The 11,635-nt window shown below is 37.5% G+C and overlaps 4 protein-coding genes across 19 annotated transcripts in view; 1 reads left to right on the forward strand and 3 right to left on the reverse strand.

Annotated features, from left to right (window-relative positions):
* LOC117564246 (neuronal acetylcholine receptor subunit alpha-7) overlaps positions 1-3,402 on the reverse strand; it is a 128,444-nt gene extending 125,042 nt beyond the window's left edge. For 13 of the 16 annotated variants that reach the window (XR_007954657.1, XM_052003182.1, XM_052003180.1 and 10 more), the window contains exon 1: positions 2,714-3,051. The gene's annotated coding sequence lies outside the window, so the exon portion shown is untranslated. Of the gene's footprint in view, positions 1-2,713; positions 3,052-3,117 lie in introns of those variants that run through there. The other 3 variants (XM_034242940.2, XM_052003174.1, XM_052003173.1) reach the window with 2 other exon arrangements.
* Positions 3,403-5,056: 1,654 nt separating this feature from the next.
* Positions 5,057-6,493, reverse strand: LOC117564249 (MTRF1L release factor glutamine methyltransferase). Its single transcript, XM_034242953.2, has 3 exons — positions 6,170-6,493; positions 5,595-6,115; positions 5,057-5,539 (listed from the first exon to the last, which is right to left on the reverse strand). Exons 1-3 carry the CDS (start codon positions 6,392-6,394, stop codon positions 5,299-5,301), a joined length of 987 nt encoding a protein of 328 aa, XP_034098844.1. The 5' UTR covers positions 6,395-6,493; the 3' UTR covers positions 5,057-5,298.
* A 312-nt stretch (positions 6,494-6,805) lies between these two features.
* Positions 6,806-7,795, reverse strand: LOC117564252 (proliferating cell nuclear antigen 2). The gene is made up of 2 exons (XM_034242956.2): positions 7,636-7,795; positions 6,806-7,572 (listed from the first exon to the last, which is right to left on the reverse strand). The coding sequence occupies exons 1-2, from the start codon at positions 7,741-7,743 to the stop codon at positions 6,913-6,915; spliced, it is 768 nt and encodes a 255-aa protein (XP_034098847.1). The 5' UTR covers positions 7,744-7,795; the 3' UTR covers positions 6,806-6,912.
* Positions 7,796-8,250: 455 nt separating this feature from the next.
* Positions 8,251-11,418, forward strand: LOC117564095 (zinc finger protein weckle). Its single transcript, XM_034242743.2, is given in 4 exon segments — positions 8,251-8,786; positions 8,841-9,020; positions 9,023-10,146; positions 11,045-11,418. Coding segments are annotated over 4 exon segments (1,875 nt in total). The 5' UTR covers positions 8,251-8,579; the 3' UTR covers positions 11,409-11,418.
* Positions 11,419-11,635: the final 217 nt, after the last annotated feature.

Genomic DNA, 11,635 nt, shown 5'->3' on the forward strand with positions numbered 1-11,635 from the left:
TAGAACCTAAAACATAAAAAATGTATTGACTCGATAAGTCACAGTTACGAAGAAAAACTATATACATAATTAATATTAAAAAAAGTAAAATAAAAAATAGAATCGAATTAGGAAATAGCCGAGCAAATACAATACAAAAGTATTGGACACAAATTTCTTAACTAAGTAGACAAGCAAATTTGTAATTGAATTAAATTTTAATATTTTCAAAGAGTTGTCAAAAATATTTAAATAAAATAACATTATAATAACAGCAGATTAAAAAATAAATTTAAAAAAAATGGTAAATTAAATAACAAAATCTGAAATATGACAAAAGTATTCAAAATAAACCGTTGAATACAATTTGTTAATTGAAAAGTCAAATCAAATTTTTTTATAATTTTATTTAAAATATCCTCATCATTCAAAAGTAATGAAATGAGAATAAGACAATTCGAGCAAATTTCTTTTATTTAATTTAATTTTAATAAAGTCATAGAGTTGGTACTTATGATATCATTTATGTATTCATGATTGCTGATCGGATAAAAATCCTCAAAGAACACACACTTGTATGTAGCTTTCCCATTTGGTAATCAACGAGTTGTCGAAAATGTAGCAAATATTTATTATATACGCTGGAGAGAAATAAATTGAAAACCTATTGACAACATTTTATTTTTGGTTTCCATCAAACATTTTAATTAAAATTTAATTAAGTTTCGTTCGAGTTTGATTAGAATTTTTATTAGGCCTTCGAAAATTGCTAGTCACTTTAAGAATGCAACTTTTAATTGCAAATCATTGTCAATTATTTGGTTGACTATTTTCGTAAAAAGTTAAAATTTAGCAGCTACATACGATACGACGGATAAACCAATTAAATGACAATAACAATTGCCAAAGCAACGAAAACTGTCGACTGTAATGTGAACTTGGGGCAAGGCGACGCGACGGTGTCGTCAAGGAAAAATGATTGATGGAAAAGGAATCTGCGGGTTTGCACAACTAGGACACCGAAATACAACACTAACGAATATGTAGAAAGCTTACATACTCGAACACCCACACATAGATGAACGCCCACTTCTCGACCACGCCTTAGTCAGTCAGTCGGTTGTTAGTTTGGCGCAAAAGTTTTCTTAAGCATTTTCATTTTTGTATACTTTTTTTCGGCACCAAATTGAATGATAAGAGCTGTGTGTGTGAAGGCGGATGATTGGGGGGTGTGGTCAGCATAAAAGTTTTTCCACATGCGACTCACAACTGATTGATAGCAGTGCAAAAGTTAATTGCATGTGGACCCCGGAACCAACAACAGCAAAAAACCCAACTCAACCCAACCCATCCACTTCGATGCGATGCGATGCCAGGCAACTCGAAATTGCCCCCAAACCTCACCGAGGACAGCAGCAGTCAACGCAGAGAGTAGCTAGAGTAACATTTTGTTGGCCCTTCAAAAATTTTGTGGCCCAGAGCAGAAACCACAAAAGTGCAATTTATGTGCGAACATTGAAATCTCGACACAATGAAATTGCAATTTAAAGTTGTGTATAATTAAATTTTAATTATCGCAGCAGCAGGCGGAACACAGCAAAACAGCAAAAAAGAGAAAAGAAATGAACGAATTAAATGAGAACAACGCGACTCAGACGTACCCTGTGGACAATTATTTGAGAGTATTTCTATTGAAATATTATTTTAAATGCAAATACATTAAATAGAAAACGTTTTAATTCGCCTGCCAATCAAGCTCAATAACATATGCATAAATAGACAATAAACAATAATAATACATGGGGCAACTTGCCAGACGGAAATATTGCGCATACGACGTGTGAACAGCAGGACGTCCTCATCACTTAGCCAGCAAAATACCACTAACAGCAGCTTGACTCTGCAATAATTTGTTAACTGACAAGCGCAACAGTTATGAGCAAAATATCTGACACGAAAATTTGAACTATTTCAAACTGTTCGTATGAATTTCATTTAACAACTACTTTAGGAATCCAAATACCGAAAAGCATTTAAAGTTTTTAATTGTTTTACGATTCATTTGCACTGCGTATTTTGAATAAAAGGTATTATTTTCACATTTTAAATTTCATCTATTCAACAGAATCTTTATCATCTTTTATATGAATACCAAATAAAATTCTTTTTTTTTTCATATTTGTATATTAGCGAATAAAACTTGTGTGAACTCAGCTACTGAATGCCACCAAAAAATTATTCAAAAATATCACAATTCACATATGAAATCTTATTTAAACTCACAATGCAGATGCGCAAAAATATGACAAAAGAAAGTTACTCAATTAAAATTGATAACCAACTGAAACTAGTAACACAATATTAACTTTTTGAAACTGTTCAGCAACATTTTATTCAATTAATTTCGATTTTGTTGGAGCAAAGAAAAATAATTTGGCTTAAAAGCTTGAATGCAAAATAACTCAATTTAAAAGATTTTAACAACACAGATCAATAATAATTTGTTCTCAAAGTGCTTTCCCTCTGCATTCGATTTAACGAGAAGCGCAACAATTTTGCACGAAAATCAAGCAGAAAAAAAATCATAGCATACTTTTAAGCTGTTGCACCAAAGCCAAAAATGGGGGAAACCGCAATTTGCCAAACTGCAGCTTTGGTGCATCAACAACAAATTGTATGGTAGTGGATGTGTGTGCATTTAAGTTGTGGTAATAATTTTTTGCATGTTGTTTACCTTCGAAATTTGATTAAGAATACATTTTAATTGGTTGGTTTAATGCACGTGCAAAGTTGTTTAAATTTATTTCGTGAAGCAATTAAAAACTGCTGTTGCTGGTTGTTGCTCTTGATGTAGTTGTTGTTATTGTGAACACACTTGAGATTAAGTTTGGCCACACACACACATACACTCGTTTACACAGACACACGCACGCACTGATAGAGAGAAACGCATACACACATTCACGCATACACTTACACACACACACGAGCGCGCGCGGGAGACGCCAAAAAGGCAATAGAGAAGTTTATTGTTGTGTTTCTTTTCGTATTTTTTTTTTTCTTTTTTTTTTTTTTTTTTGTATTGCGAGGGGGCAGCTGTTGTCGTCGGTACGAGAGAGGGGAGCACGAGGCACTCACGTATTTCTTGATATTGTTGCAAGCTCTGCGAGATGTTTTATTTTTGTGTGATTGTTGTAAAATTTATTATTGCATATTTCGTAGTTAATTATAATTGAAATTTTTGGAACATTCTTTGTGCACAAACTGTTGGGCACTGTTTGGAGACGTTTCACAGAGAGACGAGCGCCTAGAACAAACGCGGCAGCTTGCGGAAAAAGTGCGTCCTATCTGGTTGTACCCTAACGACTTAATGCGCTCAACACAGCTTTTCACACGACCATGGACCAGAGTAACATCAGAGTCAGGAAAACCAAGCAGTCACAATCTACACACAGCAAAGCTGCTGCTGCTGCTGCTGCTTCCAACACACGAAGATGGATCCCACAATCAGACTATGTTAAACGAAAACAAAAACAAAACTCACTCGGCATCTCGTGCTCGTTGTCTCTCTCTATCGTTCGCTCGCCTACGCATGCGACTCATCTCTTCTCTCTCGCTGGATGCTGGATGCTGGCTCAACGTTGAGTGAAAGCTTCGGCTCATTGGAATGTTTACAGTTGAGCAGAGTTAACAGCGTGGGTGGCTTTTGTTACTGCTGCTGTTGCTGCTGCTTTGCACGCTGCTTTGACTGCTGTTTTGGCTACTGCCTGCCACTGCTTCTGTCGTTGTTGTTGTCGCTGTCGCTGTCGCAATCGCAGTCGCTGCCTCGGCTGTTGGTCAATGTCTCTATACCTGCGAAAAATAATGGATATTCTGAGTGAATGTATTTGTATATGTGTGTGTGTGTGTGTGTGGAGCTTGCTGCTCGGCAAACTTTTATTAATGAGCGACAAGTGTGCCCAGGCTGCTGCAGCCACGCTCAACATGTGCGCACCAAGCACACTTCCTTCTCCTCTCTTCGCACCTCTCCGCTGCCCTCTTACGCTCTTCACGCGTTTGAAAGAAAAAGTGTTGTGCCAAATATGACAACGGGACCCGTGTTGAATGCCTCGCTTGTTAATGACTCTCTAATATTTTAGAGCTAACCAGCAGCTGCCCCGATTGATAAAATGCTAAAATCACAAAAAAAACCCACTCTTTACAGAAATGAGCAACAAGGGGGTAACGCACAGTGGTCTCAACACTATGAAAATATGAACAGTTTTTTATATATAGCAGATAATATATTTATTTTAATAAAATCTTGGTTTATTATTATTATAGAAATACATACTTTTTTAATTTTAAATATTTTAATAAATATTTTATATTGGTTAACAATAATCAGTTTTTAATTGAATTATTTTTTCAATTTTATTTAATTTTTGGCTATCTAGTGTCACAATACATTTCAAGGACAAAATGGTAGGCACTTAAATTAATTAAGGTTTACTTTTAATAGAGCAACTTGCAATGCCTTAAAATTTAATATATTGTTATGTTTGATATAATGGGTATGCAATGTAATTTTAGACTTTAGTGTTATCATAGCGAACTATTTTTCAATTATTTCCTTCACTAGTTTATTAAAGCTTTAATAAATAAGTAAAGGAATTAGTTGAAAATTAAAATATTTTTTAGTGTGTAAATGAAGCGGTATGCCGTTCTTGTATTTTGTTATTATACATATGATATATAATAATACAAAATGAAAATACTTTACCAATTACTTTTTGAATAGATAAAGTTTAAATATAACAATTTTGATATATTTCATTTCACATATAAATACTCAAATCTTTATTTAATCCATGTTGAAAGGATTTAATAAATATAATGGTCAAATACATAGTTGATTTTAGTATTGCATGAAATTCAAAAATAATGCCATGAAATACTCAGTACGTCCCACTGTACACACAAACAAAAAGCACTTGATTTAATTGTTGTTGTTGTAGTGACCGCGTTTCTGGATTTGTTTTGCAGCTTATAGAAATGAATTATGAAAACCAATAAAATTAAGTACATTATTGCCGAATTGCCGTCAGAGTTTGTTGTTTTATTATTCTCCTTATTATTAATATTATGTATTGGGACAACATTGCGAGCATAAAACGCAATGCATACTGCAGGGTATACGAGTCGTATACTTTATATTTGTGACATAGCCTCCAAGGCAATTAATAATGTGTTGTGGGTCAAATCACAGCTAAATGCATATGCGACTAATTTTAATTGCAATTAATCATGTCCGAGTGAGTCAAATAAGTTAATTTAAATTTAAACCTTTTCCAATTGAACAAAGCGTTCGCGTTTATATTGATCGAAATAGCTGTCCACAAACGTCAAACGTCCTTGATACTGCAGATGCATTATAGTCTTCACCAGCGGCGGATGCTCGTTGCCTAACTCCAGCCAAAGTTTGCCTCCTGGTCGCAAGTGGCGACAGGCCAATTCAAAGACTAGACGTGCCACACGCAGACCGTCTGAGCCACCATCCAAGGCATTAAGATTCTCATATCTAAAATGAATTCTTTAATAGACTTGATCATAAATGGATAATTTATGTAACTTACACGACCACCTCAGGATGCAGATATTGAAACTCGTCTGTTTTCACATAGGGTGGATTAGATATAATCAAGTCATACTGTTTGTCTTTGAGCTCCTCCGGCATATATTTATCCTCTTCCATTGTGTGATTATGGACTTTAAAGCGCTGGTGAAGTCCCAGCAGTTTGGCATTCTCCCAAGCCAGTGCTGTGGCCGCTTTGCTGCGCTCAATGGCTGTGGCATCCACCTGTGGCAGAGCATGCAACATCGACAAGGACATGGCACCTGAACCGCAGCCCACTTCGAGCATATCCACATGCTTCACATTCTTGTAGTTTTCAATAACCAAGCGAACGAATTCTTCAGTTTCAGGGCGAGGTATAAATACAGTTGGCGCTGTTTTTAAGGTGATGTCCATGAAGTCCCATTCGCCAATAATGTGCTGCAGAGGCATGCGAGCACAACGTGCCTCGCAAAACCGCTCAAAATCCGCCAATTGTTCGGCATTAAATTTGAGTTGAGCAAAATCATCGGGCACCGTGTTCTATGAAAATCGATGTGAATGAATGAATTTAGTATAACTGTAGATCATACTTACAAACTTGCGTTGCAGCACATGTGACACAATGCATTTTAGATTAAACTCGGTGTCCCGGACGCCGGCGTCCTTCAGTTTATGCTCCCAACCATTTAATGCCTTGTTGACCTCAATCAATGAGCCGCCGCCACTTGACGTTATCGATGTTGTTGCTGCGCTGCCGCTAAGCGAACGCACCGTACTACGCGCTGCCATTAGCAGTGGTCTTTTCAGATATTTAAACATTGTTTAATTCAGCTTATTACCTAACTCTTATATTGATTAAAAATTTTGTACTTGAGTGGCGAGCCACAACACACGAAACAGCTGACAATTATCGACTGACCACCATCAATTATCGATGGGAGGCGGCGGCCGTGAAAATGTAATCGAAACTTGATACATTTATGGAATTTCATTCAATTTATCGAAAACCGTTGGTGAAAGTAATCGAAATTCGAAAACCAATAGAATCCATAGAATACAAGAAATTTCATCCAAACTGGTTTGGCAAAATGTAATTTTAAAAGAAATAAAGAAAAATTAAACAAAAAACCATAGTAAGATGTTTAATTATAGTTAAAATAAGACACTGTGTATTCTTAAACATAAGCCAAATTTTAGATAATAGATACATAGAGTAGAGTTAGAAGGTTGTTTTAAAATTGTAATCAATATATTTTCGGATCATAGTAAATCTAGAAATAGTTTAACAAAATAAAAATTACAAAATAATATTGCACTCGGGTTAAAATATATTGCACTTAAGCATCCGGATCATCCACCTTGGGAGCCAAATAATATCGAATATATCCATAGTCCTCAATGGGATACTCCACCAAAAGCGGAACATCGGCCGCCATGCCAATCTTCACCTTCTCCGACAGCGGCGTTGCCCGCGTAAAAGTTGATAAATAACGTCCGGCAAATGAAAGCGTAACTGGCTCCTCGACAGTGAGATCAACATCCCCCTTGGACGTCTGCGATAATTTAATATTTGCCGAACCCATTTCGCCGCTGGCCGAGAATTTGATGCCATCCTTAGAGCAGGCGATGACTACGGATTCGCTGAAGCTGGTCATATCCCGGCAGATGCGGGCAAATTCAATTGCGGGCATGATGACAACACAAGAGTAATCCGTTTCTGGAATGCCGAGATGTTCTTGATCCAAGTTCAAGAGACGCAGTTCGTAATCAGCAGTGCGTTCCTTGCCAGCTGACTCAAAGCTTAGCTGCACTTTATCCGCTTTGTCTGGGGCACTGATAGTGACAGCATCGTCTCCACTGGCGCATTTTAGAACCTTCGATAGAGATTTAAGATCCAGACCCAAGGAGATATTGCGATCACAGCGATACTTCTCAAAGCAATCATTTTGTAGCAACATTGATACGAGCGAAACATGTGAATTATCCATTGCTTGCAACTAAAAGATACACATATTGTTTACATTTGAGATAATTGTGCTTTAAGATACTTTCTAGCTTACTTGAATCCCAGAGTCGCTGCAGTCCAATGTGCTCTGACTGAGAATCTCTCGAAGTGCATCAACAATCTTTTTTAGCAGCGTTGTGCTGCCTAGACGTGCCTCAAACATTATTCCGACTTTACTGGGAACTAAGCAACAAACTTAGTTTACAGTATTTCACAATATACATGTATGTCAAAACTCAGGAAATAACTTAACATGCTGATCAACTACGAAATGCCCTGTAATCAACTGAGGCTAGTTCATTGAAGCCTGGTAACGAAGATTATTGAATGGCATGGAGCTGGCTACGTATAAAAATTCAATTTTAAGCCATTATATTCACCAGATCTATTAAACTTTACAATAAAATTGATATAAGAATAAATAAAACAGTCGATCATCCTCTTTGCTGTTTTGAAATACATATCAGTAGTGTGACCAAAGGCTGTTAATCAAAATATACTACGCTGCATTAATACTAATTGCAAAAGGAGGAAAATGGTTGCAAAAGTTATATATATTTTATTAAATTGGTAAACACACAAATCTAATATTTTAAGTCTCAAATTCATTAAATATTAATATAATTTAATATACCTCTAGATTGTTTTTATGAATTAATGCTTAAATTTTTTGTCATAAATAATGAGGTTCATAAATGTACCGAAGTAACTGAAATTTAACAGTGTACCCAGAAAATGTACCATGCTAGCTATGCTGTTAATGCATTGCATCTGGCGATGTTAAAGCGAGCTGTTGCTATTGATTTCGCATGCTATCGATATTAGTACCGCAGCGAACAGCTGTTGCAGAAGATAATCACAAGATTGTTTTTGTTGGCGTTTTCCAATTTTCTTCATTTGTAACTAAATTAATCACAAGCATACAAATGTCTACCGCGACAAATGAAACAAACTGAAAATGCTTAAATAGCAACAGCAATTGCACTAAACACTGCAATCATGGCAACTGATGAACAGGAGCAGCAAACTGATGAAATTGCGACTCCAGCAAACGTCGAACAACAAATTGACGATTGGCGTTTATGGTGTCGACTTTGTGCTAAGAATGATGTGGAGGGTAACATCAATGTGTTCCTCAAGAGTGAACAGACAGCACCTGGCGACATGGCGTTGGCCACAGCAATTGGCAAATACTTTTGGGTTAATGTGAGTTTGTATTAAAAAGGAATTAAAAGATTACTAAATTGGGATGCTTTATAGATCACACGCAACGAGGAACTGCCGGAGATGATTTGCAGCGAGTGCTTGTCGCTGGTCACGTCGCTGGTAAACTTCTCGGAACGAATAACGCGCGTGCAAAAGCTTTATTGCATACTGCAGAGCACGGCCAAGGAATCCATTAATCTGCTGGAGTTGCGCGCCAAGTTTGGTTTGCTAGAGACCAGGAGCAGGAAGAGCAGACCGAAACGTTGACAGAGGTGCACTATGTGGAAGAGAAGCCCAAGCTCAATGAGCTGGAGGAGGCGACGTTAGAGTTGGAAAATCCGCTCACGCCGTGCAGAGGAAACGTGGATAAATTGGAGCTAAATGATGGAGATCTGGAGCAGGAGGAGGAAGGCAGAGATGCTGCAGAGGATGCAGTAGAGGACGAAGAGCCGGCAGAGGAATATGAAGAAGCCAGCACTGAGTTGCTGTTGAATCTTTGTGAGGCATTTAGTAACGCGGATAGCGACGAGAGCAGCTCAAGCGTCAAGCAGCAGTCTGGCAAACTCAAAGATGCCCCCAAAACACATCAGTGCAGCGAGTGCACACGCAGCTACGCCTTGCCACAAACGTTGCAGCGACACATGCGGCAAGAGCACGCAAAGAGCGAGCGGGAATCGAAGCTGCTGCCTTGCGAACAATGCGACAAGATGTTTCGCTCGCATTATCAGCTCCAGCGGCATATGCAACAGCATCTGCCGATGCCCAAGCGCAAGCTCTATCCCTGCCCCAGTTGTGGCAAGAAGTTCACCACGAATGCGTCGGCACAATCACATGCCCAGTACATGCATCAAGAGGAGCGTCCGCGTCCAGTGATCTGTGAACAATGCGGCATTGCGGTGCATTCGTTGAATGCGCTCAAGGAGCATCTGCTCAGCCATACGGACTATGCGCCCTACGAGTGCGAGGTGTGCAAAAAGTGCTTCAAGAGCGTCAGTCGATTGAAGCATCACAAGGAGACGCATGATCCGCATAAGTACATTTGTCCCGAGTGCGGCATGCAACTGAATTCGCGTCCCACGTTGAATCGTCATCGTCTCGTGCACACGGATCAAATGCAGCACAAGTGTGATTATTGTGGGCGAGAATTCAAACGTGCCAAGGCGCTGAAGAATCATCTCATCCTGCACACTGGTCTGAAGCCGTACTCTTGTGACTTTTGTGATCGCACATTTGCCAATGGCTCCAATTGTCGCACGCACAAGAAGAAGGCGCATCCCGAGGAGTTGGCCGCCCAGGAGGCAGCTGGAGGTGGCAAGAGTTACAACCGCAACATACCCAAGCTGGAGGCACTGAAGGCATTGTAAGTGTGGCATGCATTTTGTGGAAAAATGTATTAATATATTGGTTTTGTGCCTTCTCCGTCTGTATTTCTATTTACGTGCTTGTATCTAAGAAACTATATATAGTTTCTAATTGTTTCTATTTTCATTACTTAGATCGAGACTAACATTTTTTTTGTTTTGGTTGTCATCACAATCTAGAGATTGAAGTATTCTGATTAGCTATACTGCGTTTAATTTATAGTTTTCACTAATATAATTTAAAATTTTATATTATACGTTTGGGTTGTTGGGTTTGGGTTTTAGGCAGACAAAATGCAGTTCAAATTTGTATTATAAATTTTTTTTAAATTTGAGCTTTGTTTATAGTGATTTTGAAAAGCGTAAATATTGAGAATATTGGCAAATGAAACTTTAATTTAAGCAACTCATCTAAAAAAAAGTTAGTAAACAAAACACAAAATAAAACATTCTCATATGTACATATTTTAAAAATGATTAAAACAACATTACCTTAAACAAATATAAAAAAATTTAAAACTATTTAGTAAATATTTAGAATATTTTTGACATTTTGATAGCACATATGTACTTAAGTTCAGAAAAAAATAATATTGTCCCGATTCCTCACGAAGTTTGAAGATTGGCCTAAACATTAATCAAACTTAAAATTATAAAAATTTTAGAAATGCAAAGTGATCTTAATAAAAGCGTAATATTCGGCAGGAGTTCTTTTACAACATATAAAATTAATGTTAATCAAGATAACTTAAAATTCATCTTTTAAAATATGTTTAGAACAAAATATTATTTTTAATTTTTAGAAAATTTTGTAAAGTTTTTAAATTAAGTTCTTTTACAAATTTATAATGCATTTAAAATGTCATTAATTTACATGCCAATATATTTCTTTTACAGCACCAAGAACAAGGACAACTTGTCGCCGGTGGCCACGAAGCAGAGCGGCTGCTTTGCCTTTGGCAAGAAGCCCAAGATGCAGCAGCAGCTGCTCAAAACCGAAGCTGCCACAGTGCTGCAACCCGTCCAAACTGCGGCAGCTGCAGCAGCAGCAGTTGCAACCGTCATAAACACGATACCCACCATCGAGAACATTTACAATCACATTATGAAGCAGACGCCCGATATGCCGACCCAGGAGCAACAACAACAGCAGCAATTGGTGTTGTCGAGTGATGGCAGCGCCACCATAATGAGTGTCCAAGAGGAGCAACAGGAGCTGGCGGAGCATTCAAATGCCGCCACACAAATGTTTTCTTACTAGAAACAAAGGTTTTCTTAGATAAAAGAATTTATTCTTATTTGACATTTTGTTTTACGGCATTTGAGCACACAAATCCATTAGAGCTGGTGTGAAAAGTCTTGAGTCCCAATTAGATAGAACTTCTAATGAGACATTTTGTAATATTTAATTGCACTCCAATCGGTTATGCAAAAAAATATAACCGGTTATTGGATACTCATGCGTTTCTACTAGATGTGAATGCTTGC

Source organism: Drosophila albomicans, chromosome 2L (genome assembly GCF_009650485.2).
Source record: "Drosophila albomicans strain 15112-1751.03 chromosome 2L, ASM965048v2, whole genome shotgun sequence".
NCBI lineage: Eukaryota > Metazoa > Arthropoda > Insecta > Diptera > Drosophilidae > Drosophila > Drosophila albomicans.

Bases quoted from the DNA above. Each gene is read 5' to 3' on its own strand.
- LOC117564249 (XM_034242953.2), bottom strand. From the start codon at position 6,394: ATGTTTAAATATCTGAAAAGACCACTGCTAATGGCAGCGCGTAGTACG. The intron at 6,116-6,169 runs GTAAGTATGATC...CGATTTTCATAG, and splicing joins ATGTGCTGCAACGCAAGTTT to AACACGGTGCCCGATGATTT. The intron at 5,540-5,594 runs GTAAGTTACATA...AATTCATTTTAG, and splicing joins CTGCATCCTGAGGTGGTCGT to ATATGAGAATCTTAATGCCT.
- LOC117564252 (XM_034242956.2), bottom strand. From the start codon at position 7,743: ATGTTTGAGGCACGTCTAGGCAGCACAACGCTGCTAAAAAAGATTGTT. The intron at 7,573-7,635 runs GTAAGCTAGAAA...TGTATCTTTTAG, and splicing joins GCAGCGACTCTGGGATTCAA to TTGCAAGCAATGGATAATTC.